General features: G+C 37.5%; 1 protein-coding gene across 15 annotated transcripts in view; it reads right to left on the bottom strand.

Annotated features, from left to right (window-relative positions):
* The window catches only part of CAPRIN1 (cell cycle associated protein 1), a 42348-nt gene extending 30582 nt beyond the window's left edge, over positions 1-11766 (bottom strand). For 5 of the 15 annotated variants that reach the window (XM_026706969.2, XM_026706962.2, XM_087921327.1 and 2 more), the window contains exons 1-2: positions 11360-11580; positions 10709-10900 (exon numbers count right to left, since the gene is read on the bottom strand). In XM_026706969.2, coding sequence (XP_026562754.1) covers positions 10709-10894 — 186 coding nt within the window. In that variant the 5' untranslated portion in view covers positions 10895-10900; positions 11360-11580. Of the gene's footprint in view, positions 1-10708; positions 10901-11060 lie in introns of all 15 variants that reach the window. The other 10 variants (XM_087921323.1, XM_087921329.1, XM_026706952.2 and 7 more) reach the window with 8 other exon arrangements.
* Positions 11767-16092: the final 4326 nt, after the last annotated feature.

Below are 16092 nucleotides of genomic sequence, written 5' to 3'. Positions count from 1 at the left end.
CTTTCTCTGCTGTTGCTTCCACCCTTTGGAACATTCTCCCCCACAGAGATAAGGCAGCTCATCACTTACTTTTCCTTTTGAAAATATCTGAAGACTTGACTCTGCCACCTCACTTGGGACTCACAAATGAACGTAATAGCCCTCCTCATGCCCTTTAATTAATTTTTAGTATTGGTTTTAACTATCCTTGCCTCGACAGTATTTTAAATGTTATATTTAGTTTTTATGTTTTAATACCTTATTTGTACAATGCTCAAAGTCCCTCTATGAGGGAGATGGGCAGTTCCTAAATGTGATAACTAAAAGGTTGGACGGTCTGGAAGGCCGTGAAGACACCTAAACACTGGACTAAGATGGGAGTAAAGAAAGAACATAAGCAAGACACATAATTAAGATAATAGAGCAGTAATTTGTGAAAGTGTATCAGACATGACCCTCCCATGTTCTATGCAAATAAAGAAAATAGAAATTTAGACTTACAACATTCTATCACCATAACCTTGTAATAAAAGTAGTATTAATTTGCATGTCTTTTGTTTCCAAGTTTGGTCTATCTTGGAGGGCTGCCAATGGGGGATGAGCCAGGAAGTTGACAGCAGGCTGGTCTGGCACCTTGTAATTGTTCTGGTTTTATTATGATTTGATGGGAAGAGGCTTAATATGAACCATGTGAAATATAAGATAAATAAATAAATGAATGAATAGATGTGGGCTGCTATCATTCATATTTGCTGAAAGGTTTTCCTGCCCAATTTTCAGATTCATCTTTTTCAATCTTTTCAACTAAAGCCGAACTCCAAAATAGAAGCATTCTTTGTGTCAAATTGTTTATGTTACAGAGGTAACAGCTAATCTGATTCTATCAGATCCTTACTATATGGACATTAGCTAGATTTCAGATATACTGGCATTTTACAGAATGATTTTCCAGGTTGTAATACATTGCAATATTAACATGTTTTTGATCTGCATGTAAAAAAATATAATCTTAGATGCATATGCTATATAAATTTAACTGCTTTTTGTAAAAGGTTTCAAACATTGTACATGTCAGGAATTCTTCACAATCGTGATTGACCTATACTGATATATTGACTTTTTTTCAAGGAGAACCTAAATTAAAAACAAGAAACTGAAGACCACTTTTTCCAATGGTTTACTTATGATCAGGTGACAGAAAGATTTAAACAGGACGAGAGTTTGATTTTACAAATGAGTAAAGTGACTTTGAGTTGAATGTGTGTACTAATGATAACATGTTATTGCTAATACGTATACATTTTTCCTGAAAATGAGTACTGAAGACTATATGATCAAATGGGTAAAATATGTATATAATTTTGATCAATAGAAGAATATGTAAAGGACTAAAATTTACCTTGAATATTAATAATGGAATTATAATTTGAAACAATGTTTATAAAATGATGTACCTTTGGTATAACACCTGATCACTGAAACTAAAGCTTTTCCTTTTAGGTTTAATAGATAAACAGGTTGAAAATAACCCAGAACTTTATGGATGACAACAGCGAAAGTTCTGTATACTAGGGAATTTCTAGAAGCCTGGCGGTCTGACAAATCAGTCACATAGACATTAACATTTATTGACTATGCAAAAGAGACAATCAACCAGTCCAAAAGAGAAAAAGACTCCAGCACCTCTCTACTACTAATCAGCACACAGATCAGCATATATTAACTCCAAGATCAACTTCAGACCAACAGTTAAGTAAGCAATACCCCAATCAAGAAACTGCCAAAGAGCCATTATTAAACAGCTCGAAGAATCCCTACCCACACAGACAGGCAAGACACCAGAATATAAACTGACAGCACACAGCACTCCTTACTAGCACTGATGATGTTACTACAGTAGTTAGGGTAATGAAACTTCAAGAAAACAAACAAGCTCAGAGAGCACCAATACGCTCTGAGGGAAGAATTTACAAACTTATACAATGGAAAATGAATTGTAAAGCTAATCAATTAGCAAAGAAAGAAAAAACTGACCACAGCTAGTCCTTGACTTATGATCACAATTGAACTCAAAATTTCAATTGCTAAGCAAGGCAGTTAAGTGAGTTTTGCCTCATTTTATGATCTTTATTGCCATAGCTCTTAAATGAATCATTGCAGCTGTTAAATTAGTAACACGGCTGCTAAGTGATTCTGGCTTCCCCATTAACTTTGTATGTCAGAGGATCATAAAAGTTGATCACATGACCCTGGGATACTGCAATCATCATAAATACATGCCAGCTGTGAAGCATCCAAATTTTGATCACAAACATTGGGATGCTGCAATGATAGTAAATGTGAAAAAGTCATAAGCCACTTTTTTTTTTTAGTGCCACTGTAACTTCAGTCACTAAACAAATGGTTATTAACTTGATGTCTATCTATTCTGTGATTACATAATAGACCTTGTCCAACTTTGAAACTACTGTTGGACTTTTAGAGTAAGAGGTTAATCTGTTTTATATCTGTACAGAAGAAAGTTGAAAGTTACTTTTTTCCCTTTTCTCTTTTTCTTTCTTTTTGTATGTCCTGATTTTTTGTTGAACCTTTTTTCCCTAGCCCCTTTTTTTGTATTGTATCCTTTGATAAACTTAATAAAAAATTAAAAAGGAAAAAAGAAATTTTTGCAAAACTTCAACCTTAGAGGAATGTCATTGTTTCTGCACAAGTGTATTCTCAAGAATTTTTCACAGGCTAACTAGAATTAGCAGATTGCAGATTACTTTTTCTTATTTGTTGAACTCTGTAATACTGTACTGTACCGATACTACTGTAATCAGATACGTAATAGTACTAAATTGCAGCAAATGTTTCACTGTACAGCACCAATATATTTTCTCCTTCCCATTCTTTAAATCAAACTACTGCCCTCTTGACATAAAACTGAATAGATAGCAACACACCTGCTTAACTAGCCAACATGCATTCCACGATTCTACACAATTCTCAGTTAGTTCTACACTTACACATAGTTGCTCAGTGACTATTAAAAGTTGTAACACACCCACGTGGGAGCTACTTATGAAGTTTTGACAGTCACCTCAGCACCCCACCCCCATAGTCATACAACCAAATTTCAGGAGCAGGCAAATGGGCTGTATTTACTACTGCTTGTAATGTCCTATATTTACTACTTGTAGTAGTAAATACTGCTTGTAATGTCCTATATTTACATGATCACATTTTGAGTTTTGCTAAAAACCACCAATTACTTCCAATTTACAGCAAAATCACACCCATAGCAAACCATTGATCTGCTAAACAATTATTATTCGCTTAACAATTATTGTAAAGAATATCATAAAACTGGGTCAGTCAAACAAACAACCTGTTTGATGACTATCAAGAATTATGTCAATCATGGGTAGGCTCCCTTATGGTTATAAGTCAAGGACTACCTGAATATTGTTCTGTATTTTATTGTTCATTACTACTTAAATAATTTTATAATCGTAGAATATTTTAAAGCTACAACAAACCTTTTAATTATTATTTTTATCCTGCCTTTATTATTTAAAAAAATAACTTAAACATATTGTCAAAACATCCAACACATCTTCCTCCTCTTATTTTCTCCACAAGAACCCTGTAAGGTAGATTAGGTTGAGAGATTGACTGGCCCAAGGTCAGTTACTGGATAAAGTATATTAATATTCTATCATCAGTAATTATTTGAAAAAATATTTCCCATCATTTCTATGCTTTTAGTATCTCTAATTGTATGCACTTAAATAAATGTTCTTATATTCAGAAAGTTAAAATCCTTCAAAATATGTACCATCCCATCCACCTCCAAAACAGGAATTCTCTAATAAAAAAATATCAATTATTAACATCTAGATGAAAAATTCTAAGATGCTTGGAATTTTTTATTCATATATTTTAAGACTATTACTAGAAGTGTGTGAAACAATCTAAACTGCCAATATTCCTGTGTTTTGTAGCATTAAAAATAAGAGCACCAGTAAAGTTAGAATACCATTAAGAACAGATTGTTTTAAATTGAAAACAGTTAATGGACCCATAAGAGAGTATTTTGAGTACTCAAACATTTCAAATTGGGAAAATTTTTTGCATATCTCTTGAAATCATTGTTCCTTAAGACTTATTAGAATAAATATATTTCTCAACCCTTGTTTAATAGATTGCAATGGATGACTGCAACTGAAAACACTTTTTATTAATGTATTCTACTTTATACTTTCACACCATAAGAACCCATAATGGTATATAATTAAAATTAGAAAACAACAAAACACAAATTCATAAAATGAAATATAAAAAAGACAGAAAAAAATAACTACAAAGCTAACATTGTTATTAAAACTAATAGTTATAAGAACCCAAAGACCGGGTCTCAATCTCCAAATATCCTTCTGAACTCAATTTTCTGAAGTTTGAGAGTGACAATGCCATCTAGATCTTTAGTTAGTACTGCTACTGAGAAACAAACATTTGTTAGTCTTCTCCTTATTCTATAATATTGTAGAACTGTAGCCTACAGTATGAACTGAACTTCATCCAAGTTCTATCAAAAAAACCAGATTAGGGTTAAACAAACACCACCCAAGCAATGCACTGTGACCTGTCTTCACTAAACCTACTGAGCAAATATTAACTGGGTATGAAATACAGTATATGAAATTTTAGATTCAATAATTGAGGATCCTCATTTAGAAGTAATCATTTCACATTTCCTGTAGGTATTTTGGCCCATGTCCCCTTTACAAAATGGCTTCAATCTCTTGCTATGTTAGGACTGTTTTTTATATAAACTGCTCCCTTCAGATCATGGCATATTTCATCTAGGCCATGGCTTTGACTTAAGCATTTCAAAATACTTGTTTTACTCCAGCAATTATGTTTATTTGGGTGCTTAGGGTTGTTTTCATGTTGTATTGTGCATGTTGTTTAAGCTTTAGCTAATAGATTAAGAGACTAAGACTTTTTTGTGTAGAATTTTGTACAATCCAGAATCCATTATTGCCTTAATGACTGCAACCTGTCCAGTCATGATATTCCATGCTGCCATGTTTCATAATGGAATTAGTTTCTTTCTTTCAATGGTATAAATTGTTTCCTTTTAACTCCAGAAAGATCAATTCAGTAGTCTACTGAATCATCCAGGCAGGCCTTGGTGAATCTGAGATGGGCAGCAAAGAACTTTCCTGAGCACAAAGGTTTTATTTTTGGTATCTTTCCATGCATGCTATTCTTGCTCAAAATTTTCCTTATTTATGCTGACAAGAGTGGCCTGCAGATTGTGTATGGTCTCTTTGTATTCTCTACTGAGGAATCATATGCCTTATTATTTGGAAAATTTGGATTATTCCTGGGAAGAATGTTTGTACATTGTCAGACAATCCTGCCCAACCTCACAGGCATCAACAATTCTTTATAAGGTCTGCAGAAATGTCTTCTGATTGAGACATGATTTAGTTCTATAAAATTATGCTATGGAGCACAGTATTTTTAATAGGAAAAGACCCACAAATACATGCTAGAGATAATATCCCTGAGCTTTCCATATTATATCATACCATATTGTATACACCACCACACCACTCCATAAACACGGAACATTGACTTAGCATGTTCAAAAAGGACATGGCACATTATACTGTTTGTTTAACCAGAATTCCTCTTTAATAGTTAAATGAAACTGTGACCAACATTGCAGGGTTACAATTAGTTACAGAAGATTCACATACTTTCACCACTGTAGGTGTTTCAAACTTTATAACTCTTTAGAACAAGGATTTTTAAAGTATGGGCTATAATATCCCAGTGGATGGTCAGAAATTTCGTGTCACAAGGGTTAAGCCTATGGATTGAGCTATCTGTCAAAATCACCCCCAAACCACAAAACATTAATCCAAATATAATGTTTCATTTTGTTGGGGCATTGGGTACATATATTTATTATTTTAGAGAATTGCAGTATTACAAAGTTTAAAATTACTCTTTCAGAAAAAAAAAACTATACTTCTTGGCTAGTTCGGGGGCAGTTCAAAGTTTGTATTATGACCTTTAAAACAAAATTGTTAAATATCAGGAAGTGCAATGGACTAATTGTTCCCAGTGTTAGCTTGTCTGATTTTAAAGATTTTCTTGTACATCTTGCCAATTATTGAGTTGCAAGAAGCAAGGGGGGGTTGCTAATTTGTAGATCACAAAAATTTTCCTAAAAAGTTCAACACTTTGCAATATTCAAGGTATTTTGAACCTTTAGTCTGTGTCAGAATGCATCATTTGCTTCCTGTAATATTTCTATTGTCAATTTTATACCACAGTACAATGTTTTCATAGTTCTAGGAAACTATTAGGCACAGTGTAATTCAGGCATGCCTACAAAATTGTCAATTTCCATCTGCCCAAAAAACCCCTTACAAAGTAAATTATTTCTTTATACTGTTTTAATGTGGAATGAATGCCATATTTTTCCAGAAATTTAGAAATAAAGATGTAACTCAATGGGAATGTTAACATTATATTACTTTGTAATATCTATTTTGTGCATGTCATCTGATGTTCACAAAATAGGAAAAATAAACAACAGCTATCTGCAATATTATCACTAATATATTTTGGTTCATAGCAACTCAGTCCCAAATTAATCAGACATCAACTCTCAAATAGACTAATATGCAGAAATGACCTTTTAAAGATACAAATCACTTATAAAGAATTTAACTAATTTCTGCATAACTTGCATCTATCTAGCAAAACACTAGGAATACTTAAGTTATTGGAGTAAACCTGGCTACAATGCATAACAATATCCAATAAAAATTAACCTTAGCTTTAAGACCAGTATAAGTATATGATGCAGTATTAGTTTTACACATTAATTTGATTACACAATAAAATTATCTGCAAAATTATTTTATCCAGGATTTGCATTTATCTTCTCATTTTCAAGAAAATACTGAAGATCATAACTTTACTATTTTCTGTTTCTTTAAAATAGTGCTTCTTCGCCAATGGAAGGAAGGCTTACATATACCAAAACTCAACCAGGGATAGTAGTTCATTACTGCATATGTTAACATAATGTTTCATAAGCATAATACAACCCAGACAGGGGAACTCTGTGGACCAGTCATTTGGTATATGTAAGCCTCCCCTCCACTGGGTGAGAAATACTAAATATTATTATACTAAATATTTGCTTTTTAAAAACCAGAAGCTCAGAAGTAAAATCTCAACAACTAGCTTTTATAAGGACACTTTACTTTGGGAACAAATATTTTTTTTATCTGATGCAAGGTTACTGCTAAACACACATATACTGGGTATCCCCTATCCAGAGATCTCAACATACGAGCAGAAATGTATTCCTAATATTTTTAACAGACATCTAGACATAAATTCTGCTGCATTACTGATAAGTTTAATTTGAGGAAGTTATTAAAATATGCCTTGTCCAGTTTCATCACTGGCATTTCCAGATCAAAGCTAATGCAATCTATAGTATTTAATGACATTGTAAGTGCAGTCAGATGGTCTTACCATTTTAAATTTGTAAAAATCATTTTAGGTATCATTTCAGCACTCATAAGATTTTATCACTACATGTATGCTGAGATAGGATATTCTTGAAAATGGATTCTTGTGGAGATTAAACATTCCAATTTTGTGACTACCTATAGCAATGTCAGATCTCTTTGATTCTGCCCAAATGTAAGTGAGACAGAGTTTAAGCTGAATACAGGCAATCTGACACACTTTAGTTAAGCCTTCATTAACCTGGTAATATAGTTTGCAAAATCCCTCACCTGGATGACATTCCATCATTTTTGAAGCGCTAGAGAAGGCTATTCAAGATATTCTGGATTACTAACACTAGATCCACATATTATATTCGAAGATATAATCTGAAGGACACCAGACAGTCTTCACAATTTTACTTTAGCATTATAAGAACAAACTCTGTATAACTGGGTTGCCATGCTCATGGTAGACTCCCTTCCTTAAACAAAATCATCTGCAGACTGCAAACTCCTGTTTTGCTACTATTATTATGAGAACCTACATGAGTTATAAAATACAATTTGAACTTGGCTTATTTTTATTACCATAATTGTGATTTTGAAATCTGCTTTGGTTCAAATGACCCACTAAATTGTGATTAATCAAAAATAGAAGCAAAATCTGGATCACCGCACAGATTAGATGCCATGCTTGTCTTAGTATGATTTAACATTACATTCAAACCTGTACTTCTGTAGTTAAGATCTTTGCTGGAATGCTTAAAAATTTGTATTCAATATTAGGCATAAAAAGAGCAGATACCTTAATTTCAAAATCAGCAGTATTTTTAGAAATTACTTAAGTAAATATGGTATCAACCAGAATACTGCAATCTAAAATTTTAATACCCTAGCAGTTATCATAAAATAGATTTTATATGTTGCAACAAAATTTCCTTTACAAATCTTAAATCAAAACTAAATTTCTTAAATCAAGTAGAGAAGGATTAAGATTTTATAATGCTTTGGGCTTGATTCTGAAAAGAACACCTCAATGTAAAAGCAACATTAGGTGCAATTAACTAAAGTAGTTATACGATCCAAGGAAAACCCACCTAATTTAATGAATCACTAACATGGGCCGCATTTGTACTACAAAGCAATTTTATTGAAATAAATTCAAGGCCATGTACAGTAGAGTCCTAATAAATTTGTTAAGATTAAAATAAAGCAGCAGTTCTGCATAGTGTACTAAACTCTAATCTTATTGCAAAAGCAGGATAAAATAGCCCCAAAGCTATTATGATCTTTTGAAAAAGGCAGAATTGGTACAAAGATTAGAAGTGAGTTTTTAAAAAATTGAAGACTTGCATAAAATGAGTCTAAATAACTTCCTAACATATGGATTTCTTATTACTAATTCAAAAAAGGATATTAAACATTTTCACATTTACTGGACTTAAAGGCAACATATAAAAATCTATTGGTTTTTATACACATATTTAGATGAAAGCAAGTCTTGCTCAAACAAGTATTTAATACATAAACATAAAAGCTATTTTTTCAATGAGTTGAATGTTTAAAGTCATTTATTATACTCCCCATAATACAGCAATGTACTAAGAAGCATGCTTCTCTTCCATCACAGCTTTCTTTACATTTCCTATCACTTTAGAAACACCTGGCAAGATATTTAAAATACTTGTACAGTTCTTTTGTGATCACTTAACTAACTGTTTAATGAACATTTCCACAGACTGTGGTTTTTCTATCTAGTGGTAGGAGCATGTAGCAAATAAAGTTCCATTCAGAGTATTTCAACCAGCAGAAACTGAGGGAGGATGAATTTTGTTCCTTCCCCTCTTTTTCACAATACCACTTCATTCACTGCTCCATGGGATCTCTATTCTTTTGGAATAAAGAAAAAAAGAATCAAGAGAGGATTTCCTTTTCTAAAGTGACTTTACCCCCATCCCCTTCAGAGTGATGCCCATAGTGATTGGGGGAGAAATGATCAGTGTTAGCACATCACATCAGAACCCCTTTTCACCAGTTCTTGTAAGAGCAGTCAGTATCAAATTTTAACCAAAGATTCATAAAGCCAACATGAGTTATTATAAAGTTTGTTCCAATAAATACTGATTTGGGAGCAAAACTCATGGTCAGGGTAGGGAAATTTGGCTCTTCTGTCACTTATGGACTTCAACTCCCAGAATTCCTGAGTGACCCAGAAAAGGTTCCCCATCCCTGGCCTACTGGTTTTTCAGCTGTGGGGGAAATCAATTTTTGACTTGAATGGGACTCTTTAATATACAAATGTAGGACATATATAAGAACCAAAGTTCCCTATCCCTGGCCTAGGGGGTTCGTCCTTAGCAACGTAGGGCCTGAATGTTGACAAAAGGACGCAAGGCACCTCGTACCGCTAAATCTAAGCGTTTCGAAGGTAACATATAAATAACGCTGCTCTTTTTAAGATAGCAACTCGGATCTTTTCTTTTCATTAAGTCTAGATGCGGCCCGCCACCGTTCGGCGATAAGTAAACTAAAAAAGAAAAGCATTTAATAAAACATGCCGAAAGTTTCAACACTTCCTTTCACAGGGGCGTTCCCCCCCCCCCAATCTTCAGGGAGGCCGAGGGAGAGGGAGCGTTTTCACGCCGCGTCTGCTTCTCCACACGGAGAGGAAGGACCAACTAAAATGGGGGAGAAAGGAAGAGGCGCGCTCGTGCACCCACACGGATAGCGAGGGCTGAGCGACTCGGGCGGGCGGGCGAGCAAACAAACAGCCGGGCCTTTGTGCAAGAAGCCTTTCACACAATGAGGCTCCCTCCCCGGGAAGCCTGGCTGCCTCTCGCCGCCGCCATGTTGGGTCCGGGCCGGCTCCATGTGCAAAGGAGGGGGGGGGAAAGAGTACGAAGTGGGGGGGAGGGCGAGAGATCAAGTCTCCGGATAGCCGGTTTGGATCGGCGAGGGAGGGTGAGGGGGAAGAAAAGCAGCCCTTGAAAACCGAAAGGACGCGGAAAGCGCGTTCAGACTTGAAAAAAACGCCGCCCCTCCGACTAGAAACAAAAGAGCAGGCGGGGAAGCGCAAGGAAAGGGAAAGTCACCTCAGTTACCGCCACTCGCTCCAGTCAACGTTAATTCCCACCCTCACAACTCCCGGGAAAAGGTGGGGGGGAAGAGCGGGAGAGAGACAGACCCAGCCTCCGTACCTTTTTCTTCTCCAAATTACGCAGCTTCTTATCGATGACACCCAAAATCTGCTTCATGGCCTCTGTCTGCACCGAACTCGTAGTGCCGCCCGAAACCGCTGCCTGAGAAGAAGCCGCCGCTACCATTGCCTCGTTGCCCGCTTTACTGCCGCTACTCGCCATCGCGCTGCTGGTGGCCGAGGGCATCGCTTACTGAGGGAGAGAAGAACAACGCGTTACGGGATTCGGAGGGAGGGGAGGGGAGGGAGGAAGCGAGAAAAAGGAAGCCGAGGAGACGGGACGGCAGAGGGGACAGACGTCGGGGAGGCGGAAAACGCGTCCCACCGGGAAGGCAAAGGCAGTCTTCCAATACCTCCTGTCTCTCACGTTCCCTCCCGCCGCCCGCCTGCATCCTCTCTCTCCCCGCCCGCACGCGCGCGGCCAGTTCCGACCCGGACCGCACCTGTCAGCGCGCGCCCAACGATCCTAGGCAACCTGATTGATCCTTGAAGGTCCGACCGCAACACCGCGGGCGCGTGCTCGGCGCCCACGTGATTGGCAACGCGCGGACATCCCACGCTTCCACCTCACCCCACCCCCACACACGCCGCCGCCGCTGCCGTACTCAACCGTCTTCCCGAAACCGCTCTTCTTTACTTTTTCTCCCCTCACCGTGAGAGTTGCGCGCGCCCGCGTGCGTGTGTGTGAAGAAGTGGAAGATGGGAAGGCACCAGGAAGAAGACTCGGTGGGTTCTAGGCAGGGGAAACGGCGGCCTCTGTCCGCGCGAGTCCGGCCACTTACACCGCTACCTCTGCACCGAGTTATGGGGGGGGAAGGAAAAGACCAAGAGAAGGCCGCGAGGGCGCGCGCGCGGGACCGGCCGGGCGCGAGCGGTGGGGGTCCTCATTTCGTAGATGGCGGTAGCGAACGCCGGAATTGCTTCATCAAACTAGCCTCGTGCAAGCTTCCTAGCGTCCCTTCGTAAGCGCCTCAGTCTTAGGGCACGGATTTTTTCAGGCGCCGAGGCCACCTACAACCTTCGGCGCCGTGGTTAAGAGGAGCGATTTAGGCGGTGTCCAAGATTCTGGGAGGCGGGACTGTGCTGGGCCAAGCCGAAAGCTGTTATTTTGATGGGGGAGCCCGTGGCTTGGTTGTGGTGGGAAGGGCGGTTGGTTGGTTGGCTTGACAATAGGTAGGAGAGCTCATTTCCCTGGACTTGGGAAATCTTAATATCAAGCCTTTTAAAGTTCGGCGATGCAGAACGATCCTGCTTTCCCGATAAGTTACTTGGTAATTCTTGGCGGTGGAGGAGCAGGAAAGTCCGAGGTCAGGGCAATTTTTTTTTTCTTCTTCGTAGTAATCCCGAGGCTTTGAAAACTTACAAAACTTTATGTGGTTCTTGTAGAAGGACGTGAGACAAAAAAACAAAAAAGCACGATTTAGTCAGCCAAGGCTATTGCTTTGGCGTTGATGTTGGTAGCAGTTAAATGCAGAGACTAACTTCCATATTGCTTTAGCGCCATCAACGTAAAGATTTAACACACATAAAACACTGTGAAGGGGTATATACAGGTGAAACTCGAAAAATTAGAATATCGTGCAAAAGTTCATTTATTTCAGTAATGCAACTTAAAAGGTGAAACTAATATATGAGATAGGCTCATTACACGCAAAGCAAGATAGTTCAAGCCGTGATTTGTCATAATTGTGATGATGATGGCTTACAGTTCGTGAAAACCCCAAATCCACAATCTCAGAAAATTAGAATATTGTGAAAAGGTTCAATATTCTAGGCTCAAAGTGTCCCACTCTAATCAACTAATGAAGCCATAACACCTGCAAAGGGATCCTGGGCCTTTAAATGGTCTCTCAGTCTGGTTCAGTAGGAAACACAATCATGGAAAAGACAGCTGACCTGACAGTTGTGCAGAAAAACATTATTGACACCCTCCATATGGAGGGAAAGCCTCAAAAGGTAATTGCAAAAGAAGTTGAATGTTCCCAAAGTGCTGTGGAAGGGAAAAGTGTGGAAGAAAAAGGTGCACAAGCAGCAGGGATGACCACAGCCTGGAAAGGATTGTCAGGAAAAGGCAATTCAAAAGTGTTGGGGACTTTCACAAGTAGTGGACTGAGGCTGGAGTCAGTGCATCAAGAGCCACAACATACAGACGGATCCTGGACATGGGCTTCAAATGTCATATTCCTCTTGTCAAGCCGCTCCTGAACAACAAACAACGTCAGAAGCGTCTTACCTGGGCTAAAGAAAAACAGAACTGGTCTGTTGCTCAGTGGTCCAAAGTCTTTTTTTCTGATGAGAGCAACTTTTGCATTTCATTTGGAAACCAAGGACCCAGAGTCTGGAGGAAGAATGGAGAGGCACACACTGCAAGATGCTTGAAGTCCAGTGTGAAGTTTCCACAGTCTGTATTGATTTGGGGAGCTATGTCATCTGCTGGTGTTTGTCCACTGTGCTTCATTTAAGTTCAGGGTTGTCGCAGCCATCTACCAGGAGATTTTGGAGCACTTCATGCTTCCTTCCACAGACGAGCTTTATGGGGATGCTGACTTCATTTTCCAGCAGGACTTGGCAGCTGCCCACACTTCCAAAAGCACCAAAACCTGATTCAATGACTGTGGGATTACTGTGCTTGATTGGCCAGCAAACTCACCTGACCTGAACCCCATAGAGAATCTATGAGACATTGCCAAGAGAAAGATGAGAGACATGAGACCGAACAATGCAGAAGAGCTGAAGGCCGCTATTGAAGCATCCTGATCTTCCATAAGACCTCAGCAGTGCCACAGGCTGATAGCTTCCATGCCACACTGCATTGAGGCAATAATTGCTGCAAAAGGGGCCCAAACCAAGTACTGAGTACATATGCATGCTTATACTTTCCAGAGGTCCGATATTGTTCTATGTACAATCCTTGTTTTATTGTTTGCATGTAATATTCTAATTTTCTGGGATTGTGGATTTGGGGTTTTCATGAGCTGTAAGCCATAATCATCACAATTATGACAAATCACAGCTTGAACTATCTTGCTTTGCATGTAATGAGTCTCATATATTACGTTCACCTTTTAAATTGCATTACTGAAATAAATGAACTTTTGCACGATATTCTAATTTTTTGAGTTTCACCTGTAAGTCTAAGTGCTATTGCTGTTTGAACATGTCAAGGACTTTATAATAAAGTCACAAATGCAATTCAGAGAAACAGATTATTTGGGCATAGGTTATTTCGGAAAAGAATGATGTAACCTAAAATTTAAATTATAAGAAAGTATGGTGTAAAATGATGAGCTTGGGGTAATTGTTTTATTTTTATTTTAAAGTCCTAAGCAACCACATATGTATAAATTCTGTATCACAATTCAGCCCTAACATCTTTCAGGTCTCCCAATGGTGCACTCATCACCATAATAACAGAACCCCTCCACCCCATAAAATGATAGCTTTGAGAGACAATAAACAATTTTGTTACATTAGTGAAAAAACTCTAAAGTGCTTTATTTTGGAGGCCTGCATCAGCTTTAGAATTTCTTCTGTGTTGAAACCATGATAGTAAGATTCTTCAAGAATTAATTATTTGAAATTTGAGGTTGTTGCAAGGATAAAAGGACATTATAATGTATAATAACTTTTAACAAAGGTATATGATCTGCATCTGTGTAATGGATTTTACTAAAGTTGAAAGAGCTATGCTAACTAAAGATAAGGCAAGGAGGAATCTGTAGATCAGGGGTATCAAACTCGTGGTGTCATGTGACATACCAGGACTTTTTCCCCCTTCACTAAATTTAATAAAAAGTAGCAAATAGAGACCTCACTCATAAGCAACATAATAATTACTTCAGGCATTCTCCAAAGCACAAGCTTCGCCACATAGATTTTTTAATATTATTTTTTAATTAATGGCGATGGGGAAGGGCTTATAGCATTTAATTTCAGTACCTTTTTTAAAATGTCACTCAGAATAAAAAAGAATTGTAACATAAAATGACTTAGGTTTTAACCAAGCACTCTTGTGAAGCAACTTATTTCATATGAACTGATAGTCAAAGGCTACAATTTAATGCATGTTATATCTTCCTATTATAGATTTGTTTTTCAGCATCAATTATTGCAACAATATAGGTCTTAATAGCAGATTTTACAGGATGCAAAAGGAATACTAATACATCTTATCCTTATATCTAGTTTGAATTCATTTTAATTCTAAAATCCTTCCATTTTCTTGTCTCTAAGGTTATAGATAGATTTCTTGATACTTTCAGTTCTGCCACCTGGGGACTCAACGTCTGTCCTTCCTTTCCTTCTTTGAGTTGTTAAGGCAGGGATGAAGGAGTGGATTTTGAGGTGGTTCGTTGTCCTGCTGCCCAAAAACAGAGTCATGCATTCTCTTTAAAAAGGTGATTTCTTGACCCCACATCTTGCCCTCAGTTTCCAACCCTGCAGTTTTAAGGAAGATCTTAAAGAAAATGGTAGGACTTGAGTTGGAAAAGTTCTGGGAAAGAGGCAACAGTGACCTCTTGTGGATGAACTCTCACTTGTATGGTAGGCATTCAGTTTTCTTTGTACTGGTAGATCTAAATATTTTGGATATAATCACCCATATAATAATACTCTAAATACTTTGGATATAATCACCCATGGTGTTCTCCTGGAGTCCTGTACTGTAGTGAATTTAGAGGATAGCCATGACAGAGAGGGAAGACTCCCTACAAAGGCAATTCACAGTAAATATGGTTTAAACCCATATGAAGGTAGTAATTTATGAAGTAGTGTAAGACAGGCTTTCCTTAATTCACATGAAGATAAAAGAAGGAAGAACGTTCAGACGTGCAACTTTTTTTTTATAGTAATTGATAATTTTTAGGCCTGTGGTATGGAAGCTGCTTGGAATAGTATGAAATAATTATGTTACAAGTTGCCGCAGGCATAGATTTTTCTTGTTTGTTTGTTTTTATTACTATAATACACATAAAGGAAAATACAACTGGATATAAAACAGTAATTTTATCCTGATACAGATAGCTTCTGTGGAAACTGAAGAGAGAAGCTGAAAAGAGGAAAACCATGTCCTGCCAGGCTGAAAGAGACAAGTTTAGCTGCCATGTAATCCCTTAACTACAAAAATCTAGATGTAGCTCTGCACACTTTGAGATTATAAGCTGCACATATCTCCAGAAGAGAAAGTGAGTTAACTTTAAAATGTTTAAACTAAATAAATAAGTTTATTGTTTTATTGCCATGTCACTACTGCTTATCAGAATAGCAGAAGGGAGGTCAGGAAAAAAGAATTCAGCTCTTTTAGCTGCTATAATCAAATACTACCATAATTACACGCTTGAAAATGAAACAAGTAACTTGATCATAAAAAGGAATTTACAAGAAAGT

Source organism: Pseudonaja textilis, chromosome 1 (assembly GCF_049901715.1).
Source record: "Pseudonaja textilis isolate UNSWEBS1 chromosome 1, rPseTex1.2, whole genome shotgun sequence".
NCBI lineage: Eukaryota > Metazoa > Chordata > Lepidosauria > Squamata > Elapidae > Pseudonaja > Pseudonaja textilis.
The sequence above is the reverse complement of the archived record's forward strand: the minus strand, read 5'-3'. Positions and strand labels throughout refer to the sequence as shown.